The sequence below is a fragment of the Bradysia coprophila genome, unplaced genomic scaffold (genome assembly GCF_014529535.1).
Source record: "Bradysia coprophila strain Holo2 unplaced genomic scaffold, BU_Bcop_v1 contig_94, whole genome shotgun sequence".
In the NCBI taxonomy this organism is placed as follows: domain Eukaryota; kingdom Metazoa; phylum Arthropoda; class Insecta; order Diptera; family Sciaridae; genus Bradysia; species Bradysia coprophila.
In genome coordinates this window covers 9,948,377-9,964,712 of record NW_023504022.1, presented here as the reverse complement: position 1 = coordinate 9,964,712, position 16,336 = coordinate 9,948,377, and the positions used below count along the sequence as shown (strand labels likewise).

The 16,336-nt window shown below is 34.3% G+C and overlaps 1 protein-coding gene across 6 annotated transcripts; it reads right to left on the bottom strand.

Moving 5' to 3' along the window:
- Positions 1-556: 556 nt before the first annotated feature.
- Positions 557-16,134, bottom strand: LOC119085383 (putative fatty acyl-CoA reductase CG5065). 6 transcript variants are annotated; one of them, XM_037195771.1, is made up of 10 exons: positions 15,435-16,134; positions 5,357-5,956; positions 3,002-3,118; positions 2,833-2,937; positions 2,622-2,765; positions 2,420-2,554; positions 2,235-2,355; positions 1,743-2,175; positions 1,407-1,664; positions 557-1,141 (listed from the first exon to the last, which is right to left on the bottom strand). In XM_037195771.1, exons 2-10 carry the CDS (start codon positions 5,483-5,485, stop codon positions 994-996), a joined length of 1,590 nt encoding a protein of 529 aa, XP_037051666.1. In that variant the 5' UTR covers positions 5,486-5,956; positions 15,435-16,134; the 3' UTR covers positions 557-993. The 6 variants fall into 6 exon arrangements, with proteins under 6 accessions (XP_037051666.1, XP_037051667.1, XP_037051669.1 ...); XM_037195772.1 differs by lacking the exon at positions 15,435-16,134 and adding an exon at positions 14,965-15,158; XM_037195774.1 differs by lacking the exon at positions 15,435-16,134 and adding an exon at positions 12,016-12,109.
- Between the last annotated feature and the right edge of the window lie 202 nt (positions 16,135-16,336).

The following is a 16,336-nucleotide window of genomic DNA, read 5'->3' as shown; positions in this document are numbered from 1 at the left end:
GGCATCGACAACCCACATAATCGATGTAGGCCAGTGAGGTATTTGCGAAATTTGGGATTTTACAAGTTTCGTTAAATTTTACAAGTTTCGTTAAATTTTGCCAATTTCGTTAAGTTTCGCCAATTTCGTTAAATTTCGCCAATTTCGTTAAATTTCGCCAATTTCGTTAAATTTCGCCAAATACGTTAAATTTCGCTAATTTCGTTAAATTTCACTAAATTTTACAAATAATAGGTTTTGGTCATAGACCTTGGTTTTCGGTCACCTCTCACTGGCGACACAGGTACCGGAAAAAATATTGAAAATGGCTTTGAATTGGGTACGAGTCCAGTCTAGCCACATAAAAATGGTTGAACTAAAAAATCGCTCCAACTTCGCTAGGCTAAGTAAGTCGCACGTCTATTTTGAAATATGAAAGTAAGCCGATTGCGGTTTCAGTTTTGTAATCCTTGAAAAAACAAATCAAAAACATTTTAAAAATGAGATCAACGAAATTAAAATAGAAAAAAATTCTTTATTTTGTGTGATGTAAAATCATAAATAATTTTCTTTTGATAAATAAAAATAAATTCATGTAAACGTTTCGAACAACAGAAACTGAACATTTTCTTGGTTGCACAATTTAACTCTGTTAAAAGTTTTTCAATGTTCTGATTTGAATTAAAACTGTGTAAGCTTTCTGATTAAATACATTTTTAGTGTCCGTTCGTTCAGAGACATTTTTAAAATAAAAAAAAATTTCATGTAGCAACTTTGGAACAAAGCCATTATACAAATTTCAAACTATTAATTTAATCCTTCACTAATTTCTTGGTTTTTTAATTAATTAATACACATTCCTACCATCAAAGTATTTTAATAATTCATTTAACCAAACAAAGGACAAAAAAGAAAAAGAAAAAAGTCTACGAAAAAAACGCTTGACTTAAGGACCAGTCTACAAAAATTTAAACCATAAGATTATGCTGTTATAATGCCAGAGCCAGACAAACATTATACAAATGGTAGAAGACGGGCTGAACTAAATATCAATTGCAGGAATTTCGCCCATGTGTCTCTTATTTTCCGTGACCGTGCCATTAAGAAACGCCAGGTGAATATAACTAGAAGAACTTTGGATAGTTGATGAATGTAATATAACCTGCGGATCGGAAAACAAAACGGAAAATTCGATTTATTGATCGGTTGGGATTTTTCTTATTTTTACTGTTGTGCACACGTAAATACTGCCACTTTTTTATCTAAGCTGTTCTTGCTCTTATTCTTCATTTCACTGGTTTCTCTCATTTCGTCTGTTATTCCGAGCGAAAAATTAGAGAAATCGTTGAAATGGAGACTAACATCAAGACCAGTTTAAATACGAAAATGACAGTACGTGTGCACAACGCGGTATCATCAAAATTTACCTTGTCATTTTCTTCCGACTACTCGGTAAAGATTTCGGACTTTGTTTGAACAGAAACTCTCTAAAGCCAAGAACATACTTTTCCAAATAGCTATCCCAATGAATTTCCCTAACATCGAATTTGAAACTTTCACGGTCCTTCGGACTCATGTACGTTAATAGATTGCGAACATTATCGTCTTGCCAACGCCACTGATGGGTCGTAAAATATTCTAAGCATTCCACAGCTTTAGCTAGTTTGTTTTGGATTTTAATCATTCTAAAAAACCAAAAGGAGACCAAAATCCAAAATTAAAATTTTTTTGCCAAAAGCTTCCCACGCACCAGCATCACTTACATAGGTCTCTTTCCCATGAACCATGTGAACAAATCGATAAAATAAGCGGGAATGTAATGAACCAAAAATCCTTGAATTGTATTGGCCGGTCTATTCATTCTGAGCACACCAGTCGGATACCAGAAAACACTCTCCAATGGATGGCGTATCATATGCTTGATGGATAAACCGACAAATTCACCCCATGTGACTGGATTCTGTCTGCTGGTCACACAATTGTAGACTTTCATTTCGCATGGCTTTGACGTTGCCGTCCGCCATGCAGCTGCAATTACTAAATTTATGACAATATCTACGGGCACAACGTCCACAACGTAATCCTGTTCACAAATGATTGTTCGAAATATGCCATTTCCGACAGCCGACACAATGCCTGTGGGACCGTTCCAATTATCCAACCAACCAGGTGTTGGTTCTTCGAAGCAGGCAACAACTGAAAAGAGAGCTTCCGTTAGTCAGGCGATTGTTCTCTCTTGAATGTTCAGATCTTACCAATTGATGGACGAACTATAGCTACTGGTAGATTTCCAGCTTCTTTGAGTAACATTTGCTCGGTCAGAGCTTTTGTGAATGTGTAAGTGTTTGGCCGTTTACCGATTAAGGATGGAGTTAACTGAAAATTAAACAATTTTCACATTTTATTCGTTCTAAATCAAAGCAGGCAATATTCGACTAACCTTATCTAACATATCTTCTGGTAGCCAGTCAACAAGTGAGAAAATGTCATCAGGATTGTAGGGTGTGGTATAAATTACTTCCGAAATTTCGGTACGATCACAATTACAATAAGCTGTCGATACGTGGATTAACGCCTAAGAAATAGTCAGAAAAAATTAATTAATTATTTGCATCAATATTGTCGGACAACGATGGACTTACATCCAAATACATCATTCGGTGACAGAGTTCAACAAGTCGTTTTGTTCCTAGCATGTTTATGGTCACCGAAAGTTTTAACTTCTCGTCAAACTTTACGGTTGCAGCCGAGTGGAACACAATGGAAACATTTTTACATAACAGAGCCTGAAACATAAAATTTTTTACAAACATGATTGAAGTCAACAACGGCGACGAAAATTTGCCAATCTACCTGATCGCCAGCCGAAATTCCAAGCTCTTCGGATGTAATATCACCAAATATCGGTATTACCTTGCTCAATTCTTTCGGTTTTTCTCTTCTTATTGTGTCGAAGAGCTACGGTAAGGGAATACAAAATTAAGATAGAGATAGGGCTGGTAATGTGTACATTCCGACTTACTGGTGAATTCAATAAATCATTCAATCTTGCCGCCACTTCTTGACCTTTCTTCGGCCTTATCAACAGGTAAATATTCTTTATATCTGGACATGATCTTAGAAGTTTTTCTACCAACACCTGCAACAATAATAATAAAACAAAAAATTGATATCCACATTCGTCTATAAATATATCCGATCCGAGTGGAAAATAATTCCAATCGAATATGCGATAAGAAGTAACCAATTTTGTTTGGTAAGCCCAACCAACCAACCAAATAAGAATGTGCGTAAGAATGAATCAGATTTTGTATAGAAAAATGGAAAGACATTCGTTTTTGCTCAAGTCTTGCAATGGATTTTCTTCAAGCCGTTTCACATGTACGAAAATGAAATACAGGTAAAGTTCACCAATTTTATATCGCATTTTCTTTCATCTGTTTTACCAGCTGGTCCAATCATAGTATGAGTCTCCAGTCTCATACAAACACTCTGCTCGCTTATACGTTCTAATACGGGTGAATAATCACAATAATGTGCATGGTAGTAGTGGTATGAATGGTGCAGCTGATAAAACAGCTGAAATGAATTTGGGTATAAATTTGGTTGACCTCAACTGTATTATGCAGTTGAAATTGGAGTGTTTTAAATTGGTACCATTGGTAGAATTTAACGTCGATGCTCTTCTTCAAAATACATTTTCAAAATTGATATTCGTCAAAAGACAACTATATACCACATCATGCCGTAGCGGACACTGCGTGACCTGCATGTCCTTTTTGAAATCATTTTTTGACCAATTAACATTATAATGTTCGTGTCTATGATGATGATGACTGAAAGACATGCCTCACAACGGTTTTTCTAAAAGCTCCAAATATAAGAATAGAGTCACTACGAAGGTCGTCGATTAGTGTAGTACAGTATCATGTTCATGCCGAATTAAAGTCAGGTTGGTTGTTGAAAGTTATTGTGTGTCAGTATCAATTTGTCACCTCATAGAGATGTATAGACTGATTAGGGCCTAAAGTTATCCATAAGTGGTTAAAGGTTAATATTTAAATGAGCTTCTGGTCGTTAGTATTACCTATGCCTCTCGACGTTAGCTAGGAAGAATATATAGTAACGATGTGCCTGCACAATGGACACCAAGAGCTATGGGAAACCTACGGAGACTAGCATACAAGCTCTTTCGATCTGTGTTGCGATCCTGGAGCGAAGATCAAAAATGAGGTGAGTAGTGGAGGCATTAACAATCTACAGCAAACTAACCGATCACGGTCTATAGATTCGTTCCAATGCCATACGAATTGTCAAATTTCATACGTAGAGACATAACCTCATCAATATATATATGAAAGCCGATCTCTATGGATGAAATCGAGTTCGTTCAACCAGTGAAAGTTCGTGTTTACAGTTACTTGGAACAAACCTTTTGACCCTATTCGTTCTTGTGGTTTAACTGAGATCGATGCTCATATCTTCAGGAATTGCCCTCTTTACACTGGTGCTGGGCATCGCACCTTCGAGTAAGACGAACTCTACAATGAGGATTTACTATCTTTTGATGGAAGACGCCGTAACGACTTTCTGCTGAAAACTGGAAAATTCCAGTAACAGTAGAAGGAGTAGGAAAAAATGATCTTTGACCTGGGTCTATGCTTTCATTTTTTTTGAAAAGATTCCTGAAACTTCGATCTATCTATAAAAAAAATCATTCGAGTTTTCTGTATCTATACACAGGGTGGGTAGCAGCAATGTCTTCTGTTCCCAAATGTCCCAGATATCAGTCAACAATGTGTGCAATTTCATGCTACTACCCCAAAAATTAAAATCAGCGTAGAGGCATGGGAAAAATTAATTTTTGAATTTTTTTTTTGCTGTTTAGGATTCCTTGGTCACTTTTAAGTACAGCCTGGGGCCAGGCCTTTTAAAATAAAAACAAAATGAAAATACGACCCACCCTACCATATATGCCACCGGCATGTAAAGACCTTTTGACTGTTCCTTATTTCAAATAATTTTTTCTAGTTAGGACCAAGATCAGATGGAACAAAAAAAGTATTTACAGAAAGTTCGACTAGTCACTTTGTGGTGTCTCCAAAGTTCATGGTGGTGATTTGTTTCAGATTTAAATTCGGTAAATTCAAGTAAATTTTCCAATAATAGGCCCTGTCAATTCTGTGCTACGATATCTTATTTTGAAGCGATCGAGAACTGGCACCAATAAATATTTTTAATAAATTTAACATTTTACTACAAAATCAGTGACTCAGATGGGAATTTGTGGCCTGATAATATTGTCAACCAATTTGACACGAAATTGGGATTAAAAAACTTATAGATTCAACAAGAGGAAAAAAGGAATAAACTTTACCTTTCCCATGAATCCTGTTCCGCCGGTGATGAAAATACTTCTACCACTATAAAACTGAGGTATCGCCACATACTCGGCAGTCAAACGATCCGTGATGTCTGCTGTTTCTTCGTTGATACTTGTCGCCATATTTATGCACAAACAATGTTAAAATTAAAAAACGAAAATTGATTTTTGTTTTTATCAAATTTATCAACAAGTTTCACTCATTAATGCAACACTATAATGTAGAACGATTTTATTGGAACTTTTGCTTCTATTTAGCAAATTTCTGCTTATTATTATTATTGAACTAAATCGCAAGCTCAGGAAGCCTATGTTTTTGTGATTTTCTTCTTTTTTTTCGTATGTATTATGCACAGGAAGCAATTGTTAATATTTTGTATGTTGTGTGCGTCAGCACTCTTAAAATATAATCTTTTTGTTTAACGAGAGGAAGAATTTAAATAATTTTTTTTTTATTAAGGAAGAAAGACCGAACCGTATGCGTATAGGTTTTTTATGTAACAAACTGTCCGGGAGTTTTATGTGTATTTTCCACTTAAATTATTCGTAAACAAATTTGGTTTAACGTTTGCATTCATATTTATCCAAGCGATTCTGAAAGAGAAAGAATTGATTTGGATTAGCACAAAGATTTAGTCAAAAATGTTAACATTTTGAAGAGATTTTAAATGGATAAAATTCTACTCACAACGCGTGATAAAGTTTAATTTAACTTCACTCTAGGTACCTCACGTGTTAAGCAAAAAAAGAGTCGTATTCTACAAAAGATGTAGGGTGATTATTGCCCTCGACTTCGTCTCTGACCAATAAAGTTCACACAAGAGACACCATCTCTATAATGTCTTATGGCTAAGTGGTATATATAATGAAAACTTAATCATAAACAGGTCGATATTGGGTAAAGTGTCTGTTACTGTTAGAAAATGACATCACAATTTCGCAATCGTTTCACTTTATTTACCGTTTCCGACTTCATATATGAACTTTATCGCTTAACTGATGCGACCGTTTGTTGTTATAAAGAATGTCCCAGATAGTTTTTAATTTAAATGTTTCTTTTCCACTGATTTATAACACACTGTCGTTACATTGTGTGCACATGGGTCTAGACACGAGCTTTTGGTTGAAAATTGAAATCATTTTCTGTTCAAAGTCGAAAATGAATTCAGTGATTCGTTCCCAAAAATGTAAGTATTATGTCAGAGGTGTGATATGCGATAAGATATCTAAATTTGATAAAAAAAAATGGACGGGTTGTTTAAAGCAACAACACCAACAAAAAACTTGGCTCAGATTAAATAGATTTACAGTTTTCGTGATTGATAACTTACTTTCGAAATAATCAAAAAGAAATCAAGGAAAATTTACCCAAAAAAAATATTTTTAATCTTTGGACAGTGCTAATTGACCGAATTAGTAAAAAACACTTACTTTCGCGAATGAAATGATTTTTTAGCACTATTGATCGAAAGTAAATTTTTTTTTACTTTTATTTGTTATTAGCTGAACGCGACAACCGAAAGTAAAAACTGTTAACGATAAAATTTGCCGCTTGATTTAAATGTCTTGTGGCAGTCACACTGATATGTTTTTGATTTGATCCGTACGATGAAATTTTTCCGACGTTCTCTTTTCTTATTTCATTACTTTAAAATGTCAGCCCCATATTTTTGAGACACTTATCGAACATTCACTACTTTGATTTCAAATGCTCCCATAATCATGTTATATCGTGAAACATCATTTGGAGGGATTCTTTTGAAAAACAACCTAACAAAATCGGACACATTTTCCAGTGGACTTCTTTAACATGTGCCTGGATCTTTCCAATCAATTGCAATCAATGTACATTGATGGTTTATATTCATTGGGATATTGGTGCCTAGAAACCAAAACCACTTTCAAAAATTCCTCATCGCTTGTATTCGCCTAGTTGGTTGGCCTGTAGAGGCGCCACATTTTTTATAGTACTTCATTCTTACTGGACTATTTTTGTGTGAAACAACTCCACATTGATTCATTCCTATGAAATGCCACAGTAGTGAAGTTGGTTCACATGAAAATAAGCGCAGTGACAGCAGTAATTTTATGACAGAATGTACTAAAATATGGAGAACCCTTAGAAACTAAGAAGAAATGTAATATATATTACATTTCTTCTTAGTTTCTAAACATCATTCTCCTATTATGTGACTGGGGGGAAGTGATCGAAAAGATTCACTTTCCTCATTGAAATTTCTCAAATATATCTGTAAAGGGTCGTGTAGGGTGTCATTAGAAAAGTAATTGCTCGTACTATCGGGGCAAATAAGCTCTTATTGGGTTTGAAGAAATTTGGCTATTTCTGTTAAACTCACTAACCACAGAAGCATCGATGATTTTCCTTAAAGTGCTTTGGTCTTTCAGGGTCTTATAACCTTCACAGTATATAAAAAAAAAGTCTAAAGAAACGATAATAGATGGCGTCGCTGCCGCCATATGTCCATCTATTATCATTTCTAAAAAAAAATCCGCTGAAAAATACGTCCGATTTCGGTGTGTTGCTTTTCAAAAGAATACCTCCTATACAGTGAGTCATGCCGATCTAAATAGTGTGACATGATAATAAATGAGAAATTCGGTTTGTTATTACTCATAAAAAAAGAAAGAAATATTATGAAGCCGCAGCGGAGTGTTAGAACGTCATTCAATTAACACTTATGAGAGGAAATGTCTTTACCATTTTTAATTGCAATGTAATTTAGTCGAGGATTTTGTCATATCTAACACGTTAGTGTCACATTTTAAAACTGTAGCGTAGACTAGATTTACTTTACCACCTTGACATGGCACCGTTGGATGTAATGGTCAAATATTTCGTCACAATTTTTCGAAGAATTGTAACTCTTTACATAATGTCAATTAAAAGGTACCTTCACACACATCTATCAGTGCATTGCTACATCCAATCATTATGTAGTAAAAATGATTGTGAACGATAATTTATTGATCTGGGCAGAGGGCACAGGTGAAGAAACCGTTGTAAAACGGAAGTTGTTTCTTTTTTGAACTGTGTGTCTTGCGTTAGTCAAAACTTACTTTACTACCTGCCACATGCGAAATTTGACCAATATATTGCGATTTGCCCCTGCGAAAGTGATCCATTGCATTCGGACTATTTCCGTTTCAATTTTTTCTTCATTTTCCCATGTCCTGTTCATAGGTAATAGGCAGGTATTAAACCAGAATATATTGGATGCTGCTACGTACTTTGTTGCCTCGGCAACAATTTTGTGATATTAGTAGTGTACCTCGCCTTCGGCTCGGAAATACAGTCTCGTGAGTTTGCTTTTATCACACACAAAATTGTTATCAAATAGAAGGAATTACTTTCGCAGCATCCCATGTAACCTACTGTTAAATCAAAACCTTATTACCAGCCACACGCACACGCAAAGTACACATTTTTGCAAAGTGTAACGAATTCCTCAGAAAATGGATATGATGTTATGTTGAAGATAATCTTCTTATCTAATCTTTTACTGAACATTTTTTCGATTTGTTTCCGTATGTGAAAGTAAATGCTGTCGTTTTGTACGGCTTTCAGTGTTTGAATTTGAATTTGAACCAGGTGTCGACTTAAAAATTGTTAGAAGTGAGAAGTAAGTATAACAAGAGAGATCAAAACCATATAAATTCATTCAGAATTTTAAACCAGTTATAGAGTCAGGATTTGGAGGAATTTGGGAGAATGCCTTTTTAAATTTGTAAGTCTGCCGCGGTGGGTCCGAACTCCGAGTTACCATGGTACAAAAAATTGAATTCAACAATAAAGGGGGTGCGGTATCGTTGTCATATTGAATATAACATATAACATATATCACAAGATAGATTGCAGGTCACAACAGTTGACATAATTTCCTGTAAAGAGCGACCCCATACAATATGGAATGAAAGAGAAAGAATAGGTCACCCAAGGCAGTCATCCACGATAGCGTTGTCTATGTAATTCATGTTTACTATTTCAAAAAGTATTGCAAATTTATTGGACATTATAGCGCAGTGGCATGATGACACTTTGTATGTTGTTGGAGGAGGCGAAGTAGGCACCATATAACTATCCATCGATGTGGGATATGTTAAAAGGTGCATTCGGTACATCACCATCGTCTATTTCGACGGTTGAGCGTTTTTACCTAACAGCACGATAGTGCACGATAGATACATTTATGTGATAGGAAAGGATTTCATTGAACGTTTCGATCCGAACAATAAGGATGCCTGGACTGTGGTACATTCTAATGTTATGTTTTGATTTCCTTTTATACAGGAACTTCCAATTTATTTGAATCCATTTGAATGTTAAGGTCCTTGCATCGACACCATTCAACTCAAAATTAGTCCAAGAACTAAATTTCCTCCTGCCTTGTCAGCATGTTTTCCATACGTTTTGCCTTTACTATCTCCAGCAAACAAAGTTCGTTTTGACACTGAACGTTGTAGTGGCGGAGTTGATGCAATTTAACAGGCAAAATTTAAAAAAAAATATTTCTCATCTTTTATCATTTAATACTAAAGCTAGCACCGCGGACAAAAATCAGGAGTACCTGAAAGTTCAGGTCAGGTAATTTTAGAAAACATAACTTACCTGACCTGTACCTTGTTTCGTGAAACATCAAAGGTCAAGTTTGAGGTAACTCGAACTTTTCAAACAAATTTTCGAGTCAACTTGTCCGGTTTCAGGTTAAGTCAGTCCTGATCACTATAATTAGGTTTCAAGTAAAATCAGGCCGGGTAAAAATTGATTGAATTAAAATTCTTAAATTCTTAAAATTCCTGAATTCTTAAAAATTTGTAAAATTCTATAGAAATCACGAAAAAAATTCCGAGTCCTAGATTCAGTTAAGCTGATCTGTTCCGAGCTGTGTTCAGCATAAATTCCAACGTATATCACGAGAAACACTCCACGTGATGTATAAATAATGCATTGAAAATCAGAAAAACAATAAAATCTAGAATCACTGAACACAAGCATTTAATTCATGTAAACTTTACCGTAAAATAAAAAGAAAAAGCAACGCAAATTGATTTCTCATTACATCCAAACAATTTGTGTACTCAGCGCTAAATTTGTGTTATTTAATCATTTTTACGGAGGCCCAGGACACTATTGCATCTACTACCATTGCATGTAATGAAGAACATTCCCTTTATTTTGGATCTCTGAATATAAATTACGACAAATCATGAATAATGTTGCATCCTAAGCATCATCATGATCGAGCAGATTTACAACTAGACTGTGTAATTGTACTCAATGAACATTAAACACACGATTATACTCGCATAAAGTAATCAAAAGTAGACTTTATAACTGTTTTCCTCTGGTAGGAAAATCTTGATCTTGATGAGGTATAATACGGTTGATGAAGATGGTTTGCATTGAACTTAAAAAAAACGAGTTTTTAATAGGGAGATTCTGCAATTGTTGTGCATTATAGTTAGTAGATCGAAAGTGTAAACGATTGCAATGTAACATAATTAACATCTGAAGTTTTGTAATCTTACACGTTGGCAATGGACTACATCCATCAATGTTTGTGCAAGAGAATATAATAAGAAAATACTTAACGGAGATGATATTTTTCAATGGAGATTCGGCTAAGAAAAGTAACAAATCAGTCAGGGCCTGTTTTCATAAATTTTCTTGAGAATTTCGAGATTTTTCCAGAATTTCATAAAACATCAAAAAGTTTATCCAGCAGAACAAGTGGTAACGAAACTCAATCTACAGGGAAAAACTTCCATTCTTGAATGAAAAGGCGAAATGTTTCAATGCTGAACATTTGCGCAATCCATCTAATGCTGCAACTTGGAGGTATATTACGAACTGTAATTTGATTACAAAATGCTACACATTCATTGAACCTATAAAATCTTCACTACCAAGACTGATAAGTTGTTGATATGAGTTTAATTTAAACAAGTCTACGATCGTGTTGTATAGAGTTATTAATTCTATCAAGCGGGTTTGAAATTTGTGCCACAAAGTAATCATTTAAAATGACAAAAAAGTGTTTCAGAGCGTAAATAGTTCAATTGAGACGTTCCATAATTTAGGTGAAAATTTGATGTGTCTTAATTTGCAAAGAATCGAATTTTTCTCCACACCTCGAGTCCTACGGAAGGCCCGTGCTGTAATGAATATAAACTACCTGGTTTAGTCTAATGTCACCGCGGAGGACATAACGGATTCAAACGGACCCATTTTCATATTATTTTGACATAAAATTCAAAATAAATGACCGATTCTGAAGAATCGGCCATACCTGATATGTAAATTACCGCAATGACCGATTTGCTCACGGATTTCGGATTTCTGTAAGAAAATTTGTAATTTTGTATCCCGCGAGGGACGTTTTCGAGCCGTGGATATGGAATGTCGTACTGTAGCGTTCCAAGATATGTCTTTTAATTTAACTTGTAATTTTCAACAGATCACTGAAAATCACTTGAAGTTTAATCCAGTTTTTAAGCACTATACTTATGGATGTACTAGTACCATATTTACAAGCCACACACATGATTATTTCAACTTTTTTTATTTTTCCGGACTAAAACTGCCGGGAACCAGTGACTCCATTTTTTCTTGCTTTTATAATTGATTGACTTACATTTTTAACGTATATTTTCCTTACTGATACATGGAGGCGGCACACTGAAAGCAACAGCATAAAACTAAAAATATAACCATTAACCACTTAACTCTTTTAAGCATTTTAACAATGCGAATTGAATAATGTTTTCCTCTCCATTACAAGAGAGTTGTTATTTATATTTTAGTGGAACCGCACGATACCGCTGCTAGCATTAGACTAAAGTCGATTTATATTTTTTCTTGAGTCAGTCCATTCTATATTAGAAGGTATAATCTCTAACGTAAATAAATGTTTGGTTTATCGAAAAAGAAATGAGTGTAAACATAGTCGATAAATATGTGTAGTTACATGCTGCAGATATTGTGTATGAACAACACATTGCATGAAACGAAAATGACGATCAGGCGAAAGTAATTATGGTCGGTTCGCTAATAGCAGCACTATGAGCGAAGTGATACACTCAACAGATACACCGTTTCTTTTTCGAGAATTTCGATTCATGACACAGTTGCCAATGGGAAGATAAATAGTTCTTGAGTTATCTTAGCGAAAGTCATTGAAGAACTTTTCAGGCGTAAGGGAAAGTTTTGTTATTTTTGCATATACCCCAAAACTACATTATAATTGGGAAACCTAAAATTGAATACGAAAAGGATTGGTATATATATGTATAACAAACTAACTGATATATACGTAAGCCGGTGTTGTTTTGGGGTGTGACCGGCCGAGCAAATATTATATCAACGCATACAGAGACACCATGGTGTGAATTTAACACAAATTTTATATTTTGCTAAGTGAACTTTTCACAGATGATCACGATCTTTAAGAGATATGTAGAGAGCGAGTTGCATGCCTTAACATTAAATTAGGGATTTAGAGAATATTAATAGACGAAGTACTTGGTGAACAAAATAAAATCAATTTCTGTGCTTAACATTCCGGTAATAAAAATGGAACAGGAAAGTTTATGTTGAATTTTCGTGAGATCTTTTCAATGAGGATTTTTATAGCTCAATAAATTATGTACAAAATAATCAACCGAAAAACGAACCGTAGCAAAGCATTTCTAAATGTTATTGAGGTAATGAAAATTCATTACCTTAAATAGCATGGTTTCAATAAACACAATGCTGATCAGATAATCCAATCGATTATTTCTTTAACGAAATATAACAATTTTCCCTTCAGAAAATAAAGGGCCATAACCTGTAGAAGTTTACTGTGATTTTTTCCGCATTCACACTTAGCTCTTCAAAGTGTCAACGTATTAAACGTTATATTATCAGGTGTGTCTTTCTACTAGAGTTGGATATTCGTTGAAAATTATTCATAGGGGTAGACGTCAAATTCGACATGACAAAAACAATATTTACAAAAAAAGGTTTATCGAATAAACTGACGAAAATCCAACAAAATCAGGTTTTAAGTGGAATATCATCGTGACCAATTCATATCAAAAAATTTACGACCGACACAATGAATATAGTATTACGAAAAATTACTTTTTTTCTCGTTTTAAAATCATTTTCCGGTCGTAACGTTATATTAATGAAAATTTGTATAATAAAGACCAATGAGCACAGCTGTCTATTAGAGATCATTATTACCCAAATCTTTTAAGAAATTCGGTTCAACCTAATCAACGTCTTTGGAGGAACAACTTACAAAAGAAAAATAGCAGAATTTTTAGAAATGAAAGACTTACAGAATGGTTGCATATAAGCCAAAACAACAATAAATAAGCTTTGATTTGCCTTTATTGTGAGGTGAGCTTCATCCAGGGACTATTTTTAAGAATTTTTTTTGAAATTTTGAAAACCTAGGTAAACGTCAGAAATTTTCGAGAAAACATAGGGTGGCGGCACCAGTCTGACACCTATTGTTCTTTCTTTCATATAAAAACTTATCAATGAGAGGACAATAGGTGTCCAAATGCTGGAGGCTGGTGCGCTCATCCTACAAACTATTTTAAGATATTTTTAAGAAATTGGAGACTGAGAATATTTTGAAGAAGGAATTTCTCAAAATAGTCCCTGTAACTAACCGATTGACCACCTTTTTATGCAATCAAAATAAAAGTTTGGAAGATCGTATACGCAATCAATAACACAATCTACCTATTAAATGTGATGCAAATTGGTGTGTGCATCACAGCACAGATGAGCCACGCGTATTTATCTAATTTTGAACTCAGGTCATTTAAAGATGCTTGAGACAAAAATAAAACGCGATGGGAGACGGTGTATCATTGACTATAAGTACTGATAAAGCACTCAATCGTTTCTCGTGAATGGTTAATTTCTAATTTCCTATTCAAATGTAAACAATCGACACATCCCGTGTTGACTCTCATCTTTAGTTATATATGCGCTAGCTATGTACATGATGAGTTGTGTGTATTTATACACGTCCGTCAAAACTCTCTCCTGAACCATTAAAATAGAACATGCGAGACCATAAATTGTGTAAATAGAATTAACTAACAAATCGCAAGTGTGTTATTATGACATGAATGCGATGGTCGCGTGAACATATTCTTATTTTGAAATTAAATATAGATAAATATGAGACAGAATGACGTCGCGAGAGCTGACGAAACATTCACGTTGATACATAAAAATAGAAAAAAAAGAAATTATCGTTTTTCGTATGATGTAACGTTTTTAACCACCGCAGAAAAAATTGGAAATGAGTAACATTTTTGGTAGAAATATGCCGCTTTATAGTTTTACTGTTTTCACATGGAATGGGGGAAAAAGTTACAAAAAAATTGCCTTGAGGAACAATTTTTAATTTATTATTTCACTGAACTTGGATGGGTCCATTAAATGGAGAATTGTTTTTCTAATTAAAGAAAGTAAACTGTAGCTGTGCACCAGTTGCTCATAAAGTCAAAATTATAATTTCTTCTCGGTTTTTGTTTTTTGTTTTTTTTTTTTTTTAAACGAAACCGCTTCATACCTGATTGCTTGCCATCGTACTGGTCATGAAAATGTTTCTATCGATTTCAAATCGATATATTTTTGCAAAACTAATCGTATTCACTGAATAACAATCGGTTATAAATATTGGAAGAGATAACCGCACCGTATTGTACGTTAAAAAAAAATCAAGCACTCAACTATACAACAACCTCCTGGCTCTCATCATATGATGTTTTGAGGCGCCGATGCAAAAAAAAATATGTTGAAGATTACAATACAGGCCTACAACGAAATACACTCACAAAAGGCCTAATTGCGTGAGGGGGGAGAATATATATGTAAAGAAAAATCTATAAATCAATGGTGATTTAAATACATTAACAGTTGACAGGGTTAGATCAAAAAAAAAATTAAATTAAAAAATGTTCTGCTCGCAGCACATACTTCCATGTAAATGTATTCTTTCGATGGAAGATTTTCAATTAATTAAATTATAATTAAACTCACCCCAAAAAAAAAGTCTGCACAAAATTACTTGAGATGCTCGATGCGGTAATTAAACGAATGTGCTTTTTTTATCATAAAGGGTGTTCTCGTCCGATCATACCGCTTCCAATTACAATGTCAAAATTTATTTTCCATGCACACAACACAGTCAATCGAATTATAAATCATTAAGCTATCATGTGCCACCCTCAATAACCGGCAATTAAATTGCAAACACGCCCTAGTCCACTTTAACAGTAAAATTCACATTCAATTTCCGGGTTCATTTTGCTTATATCTGATCAGAATTTATATATATTCCGGAAAGGTCAATTGCACACCGTATATTCAATTACACACTCGTCATAGGTTTAACACTAAATGCTAAATTAGAAACAAATATTGTTACAAAATCACTTTTCATTTAAAGTGTTCCCGTTCATATTATACTATATGTATCCAACCCAGGTACCACTTTTTTTTTCTCTTACTCGGGAGAAATCAATAAGACAAAATCACTTTGGTTTTCCCTTTTTTTGTGTTAAATTTAAATAGAATTCACTTAAACTATCAATTAACTATTATACCGTACGAATTAAGGAAGTTACTTGGAATCTGATTAAATAATCGGCGCTGACCCGCAAGATTGAAGAAATATTTTTTGTGAAAATAGTCACTGGTGTGCTGAATGAAAATCAATGCGAGCGCGCCATGTTAGTTATCGTACCATATACTGTTATTGTACGACATTCTCACAAAATGAGTTTTTCATTGCACCACAACGCATGTCTAAAAATTTATTTAGAATTTTCCAGGGGAAAATCGAAATTTAGTGAAAATGTTTTACATGAGTTATAGGAATGACATCTGGTGTTGATTTCTACACGAGGATTTCAAATTATTATTTTTTACTTAAGGCAGTG

Bases quoted from the DNA above. Each gene is read 5' to 3' on its own strand.
- LOC119085383 (XM_037195771.1), bottom strand. From the start codon at position 5,485: ATGGCGACAAGTATCAACGAAGAAACAGCAGACATCACGGATCGTTTG. The intron at 1,665-1,742 runs GTAAGTGATGCT...TTGGTTTTTTAG, and splicing joins TTCATGGGAAAGAGACCTAT to AATGATTAAAATCCAAAACA. The intron at 1,142-1,406 runs GTAAATTTTGAT...TCCGATCCGCAG, and splicing joins AGTCGGAAGAAAATGACAAG to GTTATATTACATTCATCAAC.